This window comes from Crinia signifera, chromosome 2, assembly GCF_055691185.1.
Source record: "Crinia signifera chromosome 2, ASM5569118v1, whole genome shotgun sequence".
Classification (NCBI taxonomy): domain Eukaryota; kingdom Metazoa; phylum Chordata; class Amphibia; order Anura; family Myobatrachidae; genus Crinia; species Crinia signifera.
In genome coordinates, this window is record NC_139218.1 from 17299196 (window position 1) to 17313466 (window position 14271).

At 48.2% G+C, this 14271-nt stretch overlaps 1 protein-coding gene across 1 annotated transcript in view; it reads left to right on the forward strand.

Annotated features, from left to right (window-relative positions):
* Positions 1-14271, forward strand: part of C2CD2 (C2 calcium dependent domain containing 2) — a 77611-nt gene that overhangs the window by 54651 nt on the left and 8689 nt on the right. Inside the window, exon 14 of the mRNA XM_083171650.1 lies at positions 6142-6436. Coding sequence (XP_083027776.1) covers positions 6142-6436 — 295 coding nt within the window. The remainder of the gene's footprint in view (positions 1-6141; positions 6437-14271) is intronic.

The window sequence follows — 14271 nt, forward strand, 5'->3', positions numbered from 1 at the left end:
TGTATTTGGAACTTTTGGTTGGCATTGGTAATCCCTGGTATCTACACTGTTGTAGTCTTTCTGGCGCGGATTATTGTAATATTTTTTGTTGTCTAAAATTAACGGAATAATATCATTCTGCCAATCCACAGCGCCAACACCAATAAAATACTGCATGTATTCATCCCTGTTAATTTAGCACGCATAGATGCATTTCTGGTGTTTAAATTAGTATTTGGTATGTCTGGTATCTAAATAATTAGTTTCCAGAGATGCCAGTCATAACGCCTCTTCAACTAGCTCACTTTCATCCATGGCAGCAACATGGTGGTGTATGGGCTGCGTTCTTCTGCGTAGATATAAAAATATATGGAAGTCTTAAAAATCGATAGTGATACATCATTGTCATCTTGTTTTGTTACAGCCATCGCTATTTGCCGAGGATGAATCTTCGGCATCGCTGGAGGTGGCATCACAGCTGCCTTCACCGGCCCTCTGCTCCACCCCCACACCAACCGCCACGACCAGCGCTGAACCGCAAACAAGCGCTCAACCTCCAGCAGAAGCGCCATCAAGAAGAGGGCGCAAAAGGCCGAGGCAGACTCCAGATGCTGCGGACGTGGCAACCACCAAGATCCTGGAGTCTGCCAACAGATTGATGAGCATGGATGAGGATGATGCGGACCGGGTGGGGAGTGTATTAGCTGACAATTTGCGAAAGTTGGACCCGGCTACAAGGGTGGAGGTAGAGCGCATATTTTATGAGACGCTGTACCGGGCCCGTGTGGGGACTCTGTCCCGGCACACACGTCTCACCGATGAGACCCCTCTGCCTAGGGTTGAATTTCAACCCATCAGCCCAGCTCCTATACCCCAACAAGCGGTATTTCACCCGGTGCAATATCCCCAGTATCAACATTTACAGCCACCAACTGGGCAAAGGCAGCACCAACCGGCAACGTTGGCTAATACGCTCCCACCAGGTCCACCTGGTGGCCCCTTCCAGAGTTTATTGGAAAGTCCATCTCCCTCCCAACCACCGATGGATACAGGGGATTATGGGGTGGGACAAGTTTACCACCATATGTAAATATTTTATATAGTTTATTTAAGTGCATTATTGTTTTAAATATTTTTATGTTTAAGTATTTCTTTATTATTTATTTACTTGTTATTTATGTTATATTTTTTATAAGTTTATAAGTTAATAATTTATATAAAAATTAAAAATTCTGTAATCTAGTTGGTGTCCGTGTGAAAATATCATTTACCATGCAGGGTGACTATAGGGCACAGATATACATACGTACAAAGTACCAGGAGAAATTGGCATAGAAATAGGTGTGGTGGAGCAACTACTTGCTAGTACATAAACACCAGTACTGGGTACAGTCTGCACTCCAGGTGCCGTGGCATTGTGCCCTCCAGGAATGCCTGGCACCTGAGTACTACCACTCACTTGCCGTGATTCGGCCTCCACCTCCCCCTCCTTGCTGCAAGAAGACGCAGAGGACAACTTGTGCGGAACTGTGAGTATACAAATTTTATTGGCAAAATATTGATTATTACACACCAAAAAACAATATATTTACAATGACAAAAAGGTACATTTTTAAGCAATCATGTCATTCTGCCACTCCACAGCCCCAACACCATTGAAATAATTCAAGTACTCGTCTCTTGACAACTTTGCTTGCGTTGATGCATTTCTGGTGTTTAAATTAGTTGCCAAAGCTGTCAGACCAATAGGCTCGTCAACAACTTGGCTCTCGTCCACTGTAGCCCCCAGTTGTTGTGTGTGCACCGCTTTTCTGCGCATGTAGTTGTGCAGCACACAACAGGCCAGCACCACTTTGTCAATCTTATCTAGGCGCAGATTGATGGGACTGTGAAAAATTCTGAATTTATTACTTAGAATCCCAAACGCATTTTCAACCACTCGCCTGGCACGTGACAGGCGATAGTTAAAAATGCGTCGTTCCCTGTTCAGTGCCCTTTGTGGGTAGGGTTTAAGGACATTAGGGTGCAATGCAAAGGCCTCATCCGCCACAAAAACAAAGTTCAAACCGTGCTCATTTTCAGTCCGCTCTGGCAGATTCAGTTCATTTTTTTTCAGTTGGTCGTGGAAAAAGGTATTCTCCAGGGCTCCTCCATCTGAAACTCTACCATTTTTCCCAATGTCCACAAATACAAACTCGTATCGGGCATTAGCGATGGCCATTAGAACAATGCTGAAGAACCCCTTATAATTATAATAAAAAGATCCACTCTTTGCAGGGGGCATGATCCTGACGTGTTTGCCATCGATAGCTCCACCACAATTAGGGAAATTCCAAAGATCACGGAAATCACGTGCAATATTTTGCCACTCCTCCTTGGTCGATGGAAACTGCAATATAAAAGTATATGCGTATTAATAATCTGTTGGGTTGATTTTAGACCCATCAGCCCTCCCCCATTGCAGCCTCAAAGCTATTACCCGCCTTATCAAAATGACCCCCCACCCACTGGTGTAAAAGATTAAATCAACAGGCATTGTAAAGATATACATATAGGGTACAGGTATGTGCACAGCTATACATATGGGGGACATGTATGTAATTTCCATATTTACCTTCATGTATTTGTCCTGTAGAACTTGGACGATGGCATCACAGGTGTCTGGTATTATCAACCCCAGCGCTTGAGATGATATTGCGGTGGTGAATCTCAGGTCGGCAAGGGTCCTGCCTGTTGCCAGGTAACGCAGCGTTGCCACCAGTCTCTGCTCTGCAGAAATAGGCCTCCTGAAATAGGTGTCCTCTCTCTCTATTAAAGGGGTAACCAGTGTCAGCAGCTCCATGAAGGTAGCGTCATCCATACGGAGATAATTCCTGAAATCATCAGGATTGTTCTCCCGTATCTCCTGTAGCAATGGCATGTGGGAGAAGGTGTCTCTCCTCAGAAGCCAGTCTCTGGTCCAGCAGCTCCGATTCTTGGTCCTTTTTCTTTTTTTAATAGCCCGCAATCTAATGGCCATAGCAGCCAAAATGCACGCACGAGCCTTCCTTCTCCTCAAGCTCATAATTAAAAAGGCCCAAATGCACCGATAGACGAACGAACGTACGTACGTATATCCTGTACAGCTAGCAATGATCTGAATAGTCACGGCTCTATTCACTGTACTACACGAACGATTCTTTGTTCCGTGATCACGCCTCGTTTTGGTATGCTCTTTTAATCCAGCCCATTATGATAATGTTGTGTACATTTTTATCGTGTGAATAGCCAGAACGGGAGAGTGTGTACGGTGGTACAATCTTTTTCTTGCGATTGTTTGGACGGGAGTACATCGGACGTCGCAAGTAAAATTGTACATATGTGTACGCGCAGATCGGTCGTATGTTTCGGACGGCCGAACGTGTATTCGGTCGATCGAACGGTCGCAAGAAAAATGAAATTGTACATATGTGTACCCAGCTATAGTGTGATATGGTAATTTTAAAATCTTGTTTTGGTGCACCGCAAGTTGAAAATAGGTTGAAAATGACTGCATTAGACAATACAATTAATTATATGCACAATAACGACCACCGTTAATATTTTCCTGCCTTTCGCCTAGTGTATACGCACTATATCATTAACAATGCGTCTCCCGGTGGTCGTTAGCGATGTCCTCCATCATCTGTACATGCAGTAATGCCACTCAATGGCTAATGTATGGAAATATCCATTTATTCATGAGTGACACTTGGGGCGAAATGTAATAGGGTGCGATTTTTAGACTAAAAAAAAATCGCACCAAATCGCACCTTTAAAAATCGCATTTTTTGCCGCGAATTCGCATATGTAATGAGATGCGAATTAGCGGCAAAAAAATGCGATTTGCCGCGATTTGCCGCGATTTTTAGTCATGAAAATGTGCGCATTTTCAGTCATGAAAATGTGCGCATTTTTATAAATGCGCTTTTGTGCAAAAAAAAAAAAGTTTAAAAAAAAACGGCGTGGGGTCCCCCCTCCTAAGCATAACCAGCCCCGGGCTCATTGAGCCGGACCTGGTTCCAAAAATACGGGGGAACAAAAAGCATAGGGGTCCCCCGTATTTCTGAAACCAGCCCCGGACTCTTGGACCGGTCCTGGTTCCAAAAATACGGGGGACAAAAAATCTGGGGGTCCCCCGTATTTTGAAACCAGCACCGGGCTCCAACAGCCCGCGGTGTCATGCCACAGCCGGGGGACACTTTTTATACAAGGTCCCCCGGCCAAAACATGAGCACCGTGGCTGGTCAGCCTTGGACGGGGTACCTGGAGGAGTGGGGACCCCCCCAATAAAGGGGTCCCCCCCCCCCCCCCAGGCTTCACCCGTCCAGGGCTGAAGCCCGGGGCTGTCACCGGCGTCCGTGGCCAGTGGACGCCGGCCTGATAGGGTTAAATCCATCATACATATCATTACATTGCTTTTTACCGGCGAACTACAAGTGCCAGCAGACCTCCCCCGCATGCTGGGACTTGGAGAACCACAAGTCCCAGCATGCAGGGCATTAATGGGCCCGCTGGGACTTGTAGTCCACCTGTAAAAAGAATGTTTATAAAAAACACACACACACAGAAGTACAAGTTTATTACACACACACACCTCAATTTTACACCAGCATACTTACCATTCCTGGATCCAGCGCTGGTCTGGCTGCTTTACAGCCGGCTCCCCCCGCACTGACAGGCAGCGGGGAGAACCGGCTTTCTCCGTTGCCTGTCACCGGCTTTCTCCGTAGCTTCTGTAGCTCTGTCCGAGTGCTACAGAGGCTGAGAGCGCGATTGGCTGAGCTACAGTATGCGTCTCAGCCAATCAGGACTGAGCTATGCGTCTCCATGGAGACGCATACTGTAGCTCAGCCAATCACGCTCTCAGCCTCTGTAGCACTGGGACAGCGCTACAGAAGCTACGGAGAAAGCCGGTGACAGGCAACGGAGAAAGCCGGTTCTCCCCGCTGCCTGTCAGTGCGGGGGGAGCCGGCTGTAAAGCAGCCAGACCAGCGCTGGATCCAGGAATGGTAAGTATGCTGGTGTAAAATTGAGGTGTGTGTGTGTAATAAACTTGTACTTCTCTGTGTGTGTGTTTTTTATAAACATTCTTTTTACAGGTGGACTACAAGTCCCAGCGGGCCCATTAATGCCCTGCATGCTGGGACTTGTGGTTCTCCAAGTCCCAGCATGCGGGGGAGGTCTGCTGGCACTTGTAGTTCGCCGGTAAAAAGCAATGTAATGATATGTATGATGGATTTAACCCTATCAGGCCGGCGTCCACTGGCCACGGACGCCGGTGACAGCCCCGGGCTTCAGCCCTGGACGGGTGAAGCCTGGGGGGGGGGACCCCTTTATTGGGGGGGTCCCCACTCCTCCAGGTACCCCGTCCAAGGCTGACCAGCCACGGTGCTCATGTTTTGGCCGGGGGACCTTGTATAAAAAGTGTCCCCCGGCTGTGGCATGACACCGCGGGCTGTTGGAGCCCGGTGCTGGTTTCAAAATACGGGGGACCCCCAGATTTTTTGTCCCCTGTATTTTTGGAACCAGGACCGGTCCAAGAGTCCGGGGCTGGTTTCAGAAATACGGGGGACCCCTATGCTTTTTGTTCCCCCGTATTTTTGGAACCAGGTCCGGCTCAATGAGCCCGGGGCTGGTTATGCTTAGGAGGGGGGACCCCACGCCGTTTTTTTTTTTATAAAAACACTTTTACACATTTTTATTAACAGAACCATGCACAGATCTCAATGATCTGTGCATGGTTCTGTCAAATTCGCCTGTCAGAACCTGGTCTATTTTTTTTGCGATTTTTGGTAACATTGACCAAAAATCGCACCCTATTACATTTGCGAGTTGTATACTTTATAATGGGAAAACATCTGGATGCGAATTGAAATGTGACTAAAAATCGCACTTCTAAAAGTGCGATTTCGCGGTAAAAAGTGCGATTTTTTTACCGCGATTTTCAACCTATTAAATGTGCGATTTTCGGAAAATGTGCGATTTCGGCCGTTTTTGACCAAAAATCGCACATGTCTAAAAAATCACACCCTATTACATTTCGCCCAAAGTTTCCTTTCCTGGTGGGAAACCACTGTATTGTATTGCACTGTATTGTATTGCACTGTATTGTAACCGTGAAACTGTTCGGGTTTCCCACAGACTCTGCTCACTCAGGACGACGAAGCTACAACCATGCTGGATTACGCTGCGTCTATGGACATCACAACTAGGGATGACTCTAATTACAGCAGTAACGATGCCACCTTGAAGACGGCGGACGAGATATGCCTCCCGGCAGCAGCTGGGAGCTCCGATGAGGAGCTGCAGGATGCCTGGGAACAAGGCAGCCAGCCGGAGGAGTGGACCGGTAACGGCGTGGAGGGCCCGGACTCAGAGGCTGCGTCCGTTAGTAACCTAAGCATCTCCGAGACCGGGAGCGTGAGGAAATCTAAAGGTCTGTGCTTGTCGCTGCACCTCCTGTGTCGAACAGTAATTATTTATAACGAGCTGAAGCTAATGTACCATGTAGTGAGAATCTGATACCTCTCATCAGCACAAAACGCCATCTAATTATCGCTAGACAAACGAGCTGGTAATGTGCAGCCCGGGGCACCGTCAGTAACGGGGATGGCAGACTTTATTCTTAGATAATCTACACAGTTATAATTGTGACGCTTAAATATCGTAAAGTCTTAGCAGTGTTTTTTTTTTTTTTTTTTTAACCTGTTTGGTGCTGGATCCTTTTCAACCAGTGATACGGGGAATGCAGCCTAAGAATTCTCAAGGAAATCATGAATTCCGTGAGGTACAGACTATGGGGCCGGACTTAGTGCCGCCCGGTCAGCAGTCCTGAGTTTTTGTTTTTTATTCATATTTTTTTTTTTTATACTTCTAAAGTTTTATTAATGGGAAAATTAATAGTTTGGGGTAAGTTTCTCTGCTAAAATGAGGTGTTTAAAATCCATGGTTGTTGTTTCTGAGCGAGCTGACTAAGGTAGTCCGTAACGTTCTCGTGTTCTCTCTGAGACCTACTCCGGGCTGCGCCTCTGACATACTCACCGGAGCATGCGTGGAAGGAGTGTGCTAATGCAGGGCTTGGCACGTGGATACTCCTAGACTGACCAGCGTTATCTTCAATGTCTCTGCTCTGCATGGCACCGGTGTACTGATCACAGCCCTGTAGCATTAATGCCACAATAACCCCCATAGGCCACATGTGCCCCCCCTCCCTCCCCATAGGCCACATGTGCCCCCCCTCCCTCCCCATAGGCCACATGTGCCCCCCCTCCCTCCCCATAGGCCACATGTGCCCCCCCTCCCTCCCCATAGGCCACATGTGCCCCCCCTCCCTCCCCATAGGCCACATGTGTCCCCCCCTCCCTCCCCATAGGCCACATGTGTCCCCCCTCCCTCCCCATAGGCCACATGTGCCCCCCCCTCCCTCCCCATAGGCCACATGTGCCCCCCCTCCCTCCCCATAGGCCACATGTGCCCCCCCTCCCTCCCCATAGGCCACATGTGCCCCCCCTCCCTCCCCATAGGCCACATGTGCCCCCCCCTCCCTCCCCATAGGCCACATGTGCCCCCCCTCCCTCCCCATAGGCCACATGTGCCCCCCCTCCCTCCCCATAGGCCACATGTGTGCCCCTCCCCCTAGGCCTCGTATTCCTCCTCCCTCCCCATAGGCCACACGTGCGCCCCTCCCCCTAGGCCTCGTGTTCCCCCTCCCCGTAGGCCTTGTGTTCCCCCTCCCCGTAGGCCTTGTGTTCCCCCTCCCTCCCCCTAGGCCTCGTGTTCCCCCTCCCTCCCCCTAGGCCTCGTGTTCCCCCTCCCTCCCCCTAGGACTGAGTTTGGGAACGGCTGTTCTCTTTTAATCACAGCGGTTGGAGGCTGGCTGACATCACAGCAGATGGATATCGGAGACAGTGACAGACTGATGTCACCCCCACATATGACAAATTATATTTGGGTCACCTTCCTTGTAACATGTCATCTAATGCGTAAAAAATAAAATAAACGGTGGGGTTGGGGGGGGGGGGGGGCTGTTAATTTTTACGATTGGGTATAAATATCTATTAAGATCATGGTTCCCAGTTCCAGTCCTCAAGAACTTCCAGCAGGCCATGTTTTCTGTGTCTCTTTAATCATGCACAGATGTGTTAATATATTTTGCCTGGTCAGTAATAATTTCACCTGCTTCCATGTATGGAAATCCTGAAAACATGACCTGCTGAGGGTACTTGGGGCGGCTACAGCTGAGAATCGATGATTTGGCCTGACGTGCTCCGTTACGGCACCGGGCTGACGTCCCCCTGCTCACACTCTGTATAATGACGCGTGTGCTGTATGACCCGGCTTAGCGGTACTTGTCCTGTGTTGTCTGTGGGGAGGGGGGGCCACTGGGCTCTTGACTACAGTCATTCTCTCTTTGTGCTTTAACCGCAGGTTGCTGTGGAAAGTGTTGGGGCAAAAAATAGGATTTTCGGCTGCATGCTCCATTCCCGTTACGCAGGCCGGTTCCGTTCCCAGCCCGCGGCGCTGAGATACAATAAGCCCTCATATATGAGTATATGTCTCAGAGGGTTATAAACAGAAAACAAGGACTGTACCATAGGATACAGGGAAATTAGTGTCCGGTCTGATCGCTAGAAGAAATGTAAATGTTGTCTGTCCGCTCATCTCACCCGTCATTTACATGTTCCTTTCTCTCTCATCGTCTCTCTTTTGACATTTGTTCTGTAACCTTAAGAGGATCTTTTCACCAACTCCAATTAATTGCTTACACAGTAAGTGGATGTATTTCCATTGCTTATTCTGAGAGAATGAAAATGTATGTATGTGATATGTGCTGTAACCCATAGCAACCTGTCAGGTAAGTGCAGTGTCCCTTAGCAGCCAGTCTAGTATGTACGTGCTGTAACCCATAGCAAACTGTCAGGTACGTACAGTGACTCTTAGCAGCCAGTCTAGTATGTACGTGCTGTAACCCATAGCAACCTGTCAGGTAAGTGGAGTGAACCTTAGCAGCCAGTCTAGTATGTACGTGCTGTAACCCATCGTAACCTGTCAGGTATGGGCAGTGATCCTTGGCAACCCTCTAGATACATATGTCCTGTAACCTATAGCAACCAGTCAGGTATGTGATATTACCCAAAGTAACCGGTCAGGTATGTGTAGTAACCCTTTGCAGCCAGTTAGCTATGTATGTGCTGTAGCCCATAGCAACCTGTCAGTTATGGATAATGGGCCATAGCAGCCAGTTGGGTATGAATGAGCTGTAGCCCATAGCAACCGGTCAGGTATGTGTAGTGACCCTTAGCAGCCAGTCGGGTATGTATTGTAACCCATAGCAGCAAGTTGGGTATGCACTGTAGTCCATAGCAACCTGTTAGGTCTTTGTAGTAACCCATTCCAGCCAGTTAGTCTGTAAACAATAGCAGCCAGTTATATACATATATGTGCTGTAGCTCATAGCAACCTGTCAGTGTGTGCAGTGACTGTCTGCTATGTGCTGTAACCTATAGCAACCAATCATATGTATATCCTCCAGTTCTGACATGGTATGTTATTTATTAACAGTTTCTTATATAGCGCAGCAAATTCTGTTGCGCTTTACATTTGGATACACAGATAAAGCAAAACTGGGTAATAACAAACCATAATAAAGGTAGGAGGGCCCTGCTCACAAGCTTACGCTGTATATACATACAGATAGTGGTAGATGCTCGAAATTAGTTCAGTAAAACTTTTCAGGTGCATGCAAGGGAGGGGTTAATACTGAGTAAGTAACAAGACATTGGTTCCCCCGGCACACTGAATAGTTTTAGCAACCAATCTTGAACACTACATGATAATAGAATTCAGAGATATTGGTTACATATGCCTGCGCAGGTGTATGCTATGCCCCCAAGCCGCGTCAAGGCTTCTCTGTATATTGGGGGTCCCTAGCGCTATATCTAGGTGCAGGGTGTGACACCCCAAAAACTATCATAAGCTAGGAAGCCCAGTGCGGCATGCCAGTGATATACTAAGTGTTAATAATTAGTGATAGGAAGCCGAAGCTATACATAAAGAGAGATAAATGAAATGTAATTAAAATAAGAGATAGATAGTGTTAAGGCCCCCATACACTAGCCGATTTTGGTCAGATTTTAGCCAGATCAGTCGGATCTGGCCGAAATCGGACCAAAATCGGCTAGTTTTGATGTCCCCTCAGATCCAATGCGCGGTCCCGTGCGCATCGGATCTGCGTCGGGTGGTCGGACCTGCTGCACGTCCGACCACCCGACTTGGGACCTAGTGGGGCGGGGCGGCGGTAGAGGGAGCAGGGGGGGCTGGGGACGCTGCGGGGGACACAGGCGGCATAGAGCCGGGCAGGGGGAGCCGGCGGGAGCTGTCAGTACGGAATAAAAAAAAAAAAGCCCATACAATGAATGGGCGGCCTGTGATTGGCTGAGCGCTCTCTCAGCCAGTCAGCAATTGGCTGAGAGAGCGCTCAGCCAATCACAGGCTGCCCATTCATACATAGCAGCAGCGGGGACGGGCAGCGCAGTGGCGGCTATTATATTTTTTAAATACTTGTCAAATGACCGGCCGCTCTCTGATTGGCTGAGAGCTCTCCGGCCAATCAGAGAGCGGCCGGTCATTTGACAAATATTTTAAAAATCTAATAGCCGCCACTACGCGTCCCGTCCCCACTGCTGCTATGTGTAAGTACACTGCCCGGCCAGGTCAGCAGCACCCGCCGCCCGCCCCCACCACCGCTGGCCGCCGCTGCCCGCCCTCACCACCGCTGGCCGCCGCTGCCCGCCCCCACTACTCCTCACCGCCCTGCAGCTCCCCGGGGTTTTTTTTTACATGGGATAAATCGCATGCGATTTATCCCATGTAAAAAATGGCACATCAAGTGCCAAATTGTATGTGAGCCTCCCGGGGAACTGCCGGGCGGCTCGCAGGTAAATTGGGTCCGACTTGTCCCTAGGACAAGTCGGCCTAATGTATGGGGGCCTTTAGTGAGGGAAAAGTGTTAATAGAATGTAAGGGCATGCCGCACTAAAGCCACCCAGCCCAACCAGTCCAGGGGCACTGACTGACTTGTATGGTGAGTCAGGGAACAAAGTCTGTTAATTTCCAATTGAGGAGATAGAGGGGGAAATTTACCAATATGAAAAACCTAGTTTTTCGTATTGGTATTTCCCCTACGGCTGCATACGACTGTTTTAGTCGTATGCAAAGTCGTGTTCCGGAGGGGAAATTACAAAGCAGTCAGATACGACTGCTTTGTAACCCTCCGATGGTGTAACCATTCGTATTAGCTGGCCATATATACGGCCGCTAATACGAATGTTTCTGGCAGTCTGCACAGATCAGTCAGATCCGTGCAGGCTGCAAGGTGTAAAAAAAAAATAGAAAAATTAAATAAATAAATAAAAAAACAGCCACAGCCGTAACCAGCACCAGGCTGAAGGAGCCGGGGCCGGTAATTAAAAATCAGGGAACCCGACAAATAGGGGTTCCCCGATTTTTAACAACCAGCCCCAGGTCCGGGGCTGGTTCCCAAATACGGGGGACAAAATGACTAGGGGTCCCCCATATTTTAAGAACCAGCCCCAGGCACAACCAGCCAGCAGGGTAATGTCACAGCCGGGGGACACTTATGATATAAGGTCCCGCGGCCAAAACATTAACCCCCTGACCGGTCAGCCTGGCCAGGGGCCCTGGGGAAGTGGGGAACCCCCAATGAAGGGGTCCCCCCCCCCTCCAGGACTTACTTGACCAGGCTGAAGCCTGGTACTGTCCCCAAAGCCCCTAAGCGGTGGGCATCGGGCTGATTCAAGTGTAAAAAATAGATAAAACTATTTTTTTTTACTGTGGCACTACAAGTGCCAGCAAGCTGGGACTTGGAGAACCACAAGTCCCAGCCTGCTGGGCATTAAAGGGCCCGCTGGCACTTGTAGTTCCACAGTTAAAAAAATAGTACACAAAACACACTGACACACATTTTAAATAAAACTTTAATACATACAAAGCCCACACATACTAATACTTACCTATCTTCTTTCCGTAGGTAGCCCTGGTCCTGATGTCCGGTCTGTGTCTGCGTTCTTCTTCATGTCGACGTCGCTGTCGGCGATGGTGTCCGGGTCCGACGAAATCCATGGAGGAACCTATGGAAGGAAACCATACTCACCTGTCCCAGCGCGACGTAGTCCAGGTAAGTGTCTTGGCAAAAAAACAAACCGAGAACGCGAAACCAGACCGGACAGCAGGGAGCCGCACAGTGTTTGTGTACATCGTGCGGCTCCGCCCCCGAATGCCGCTATTGGCCGCCTTGCGGCCTAGCGGCTCCTGATTGGCCGCAAGGCGGCCAATAGCGGCATTCGGGAGGCGGAGCCGCACAATGTACACAAACACCGTGCGGCTCCCTGCTGTCCGGTCTGGTTTCGCGTTCTCGGTTTGTTTTTTTGCCAAGACACTTACCTGGACTACGTCGCGCTGGGACAGGTGAGTATGGTTTCCTTCCATAGGTTCCTCCATGGATTTCGTCGGACCCGGACACCGGACGTCATCGCCGACAGCGACGTCGACATGAAGAAGAACGCCGACACAGACCGGACATCAGAACCAGGGCTACCTACGGAAAGAAGATAGGTAAGTATTAGTATGTGTGGGCTTTGTATGTATTAAAGTTTTATTTAAAATGTGTGTCAGTGTGTTTTGTTTACTATTTTTTTAACTGTGGAACTACAAGTGCCAGCGGGCCCTTTAATGCCCAGCAGGCTGGGACTTGTGGTTCTCCAAGTCCCAGCTTGCTGGGGAGGCTTGCTGGCACTTGTAGTGCCACAGTAAAAAACAATAGTTTCATCTATTTTTTACACTTGAATCAGCCCGATGCCCACCGCCCAGGGGCATCGGGGACAGTACCAGGCTTCAGCCTGGTCAGGTAAGTCCTGGAGGGGGGGGACCCCTTCATTGGGGGGGTCCCCACTCCCCCAGGGCCCCTGGCCAGGCTGACCGGTCAGGGGTTTAATGTTTTGGCCGCGGGACCTTATATCATAAGTGTCCCCCGGCTGTGACATTACCCTGCTGGCTGGTTGTGCCTGGGGCTGGTTCTTAAAATACGGGGGACCCCTAGTCATTTTGTCCCCCGTATTTTGGGAACCAGCCCCAGACCTGGAGCCTGGGGCTGGTTGTTAAAAATCGGGGAACCCCTATTTGTCGGGTTCCCTGATTTTTAATTACCGGCCCCGGCTCCTTCAGCCTGGTGCTGGTTTTGGCTGTGGGGGGGACCCCACGCCGTTTTTTTTTTTTTTTTTTTTTATTTAATTTTTCTATTTTTTTTACACTGAAGCCTGCACAGATCTGACTGATCCGTGCAGGCTTAAAGCAAATACAACAGGAAAATGGTGTTCTATTTTCCTGTCGTATTTGCGTGGGTGTTTCACACCACTTAGCAGCCGTATTATCAGTACGGCTGCTTAGTAAATCAGAAACCACCATTCTTTTGAATGGTGATTTCTGTCGTATTCTATCGATGGTGTAGACATTCGTATTTGTAAATACAAATACGAATGTTCCATCTTTAGGACTACGAATTGTTGTATTTTTGGGATTGTAAATCCCGAAAATACTAATTCGTAAAAAAAAGGTGTATTTCTCCCTACGAATACACCTTTTTTCTACGAATCCATTTTGGTAAATGTCCCCCATAGTCTCTGTTTAGTCTTTAACCCCTTCCTGACAGAGCCAGTTTTTGCGTTCCTGACAGAGCCATTTTTTTCAAATCTGACATGTTTCACTTAAGTGGGGATAACTTTTTTTTGCTTTAACTTATCCCAGTGATTTTGAGATTGTTTTCTCGTGACACATTGTACTTCAAGTTAGTGGTAAATTTGGGTCGATACAGTCTGTGTTTTTTTGTGAAAAATACCAAAATGTCGTGAAAAAATGGAAAATTTTGCAATTTGCAAAATGTCACATTTTCTGCTTGTGAGACAAATAAACATACCACTCAAAATAGTTAATAACTAACAAAGACCATATGTCTACTTTATGTTGCAATCATTATTTCAACCTCCTTTTCATTTTTTTGGACACTAGGAGGCTTCAAATATGAATAGCAAATTCTCAAATTTTCAAGAAAATTTCAAACTCTGATTTTTTTAGGGACCAGGTCAGTTATGATGTGACTTTGAGTGACTTGTATGTGAGACACCCCCATAAATGATGCCATTTCAAAAACTGCACCCCTCACAGTATTCAAAACAGCATTTTGGAAGTTTGTTAACC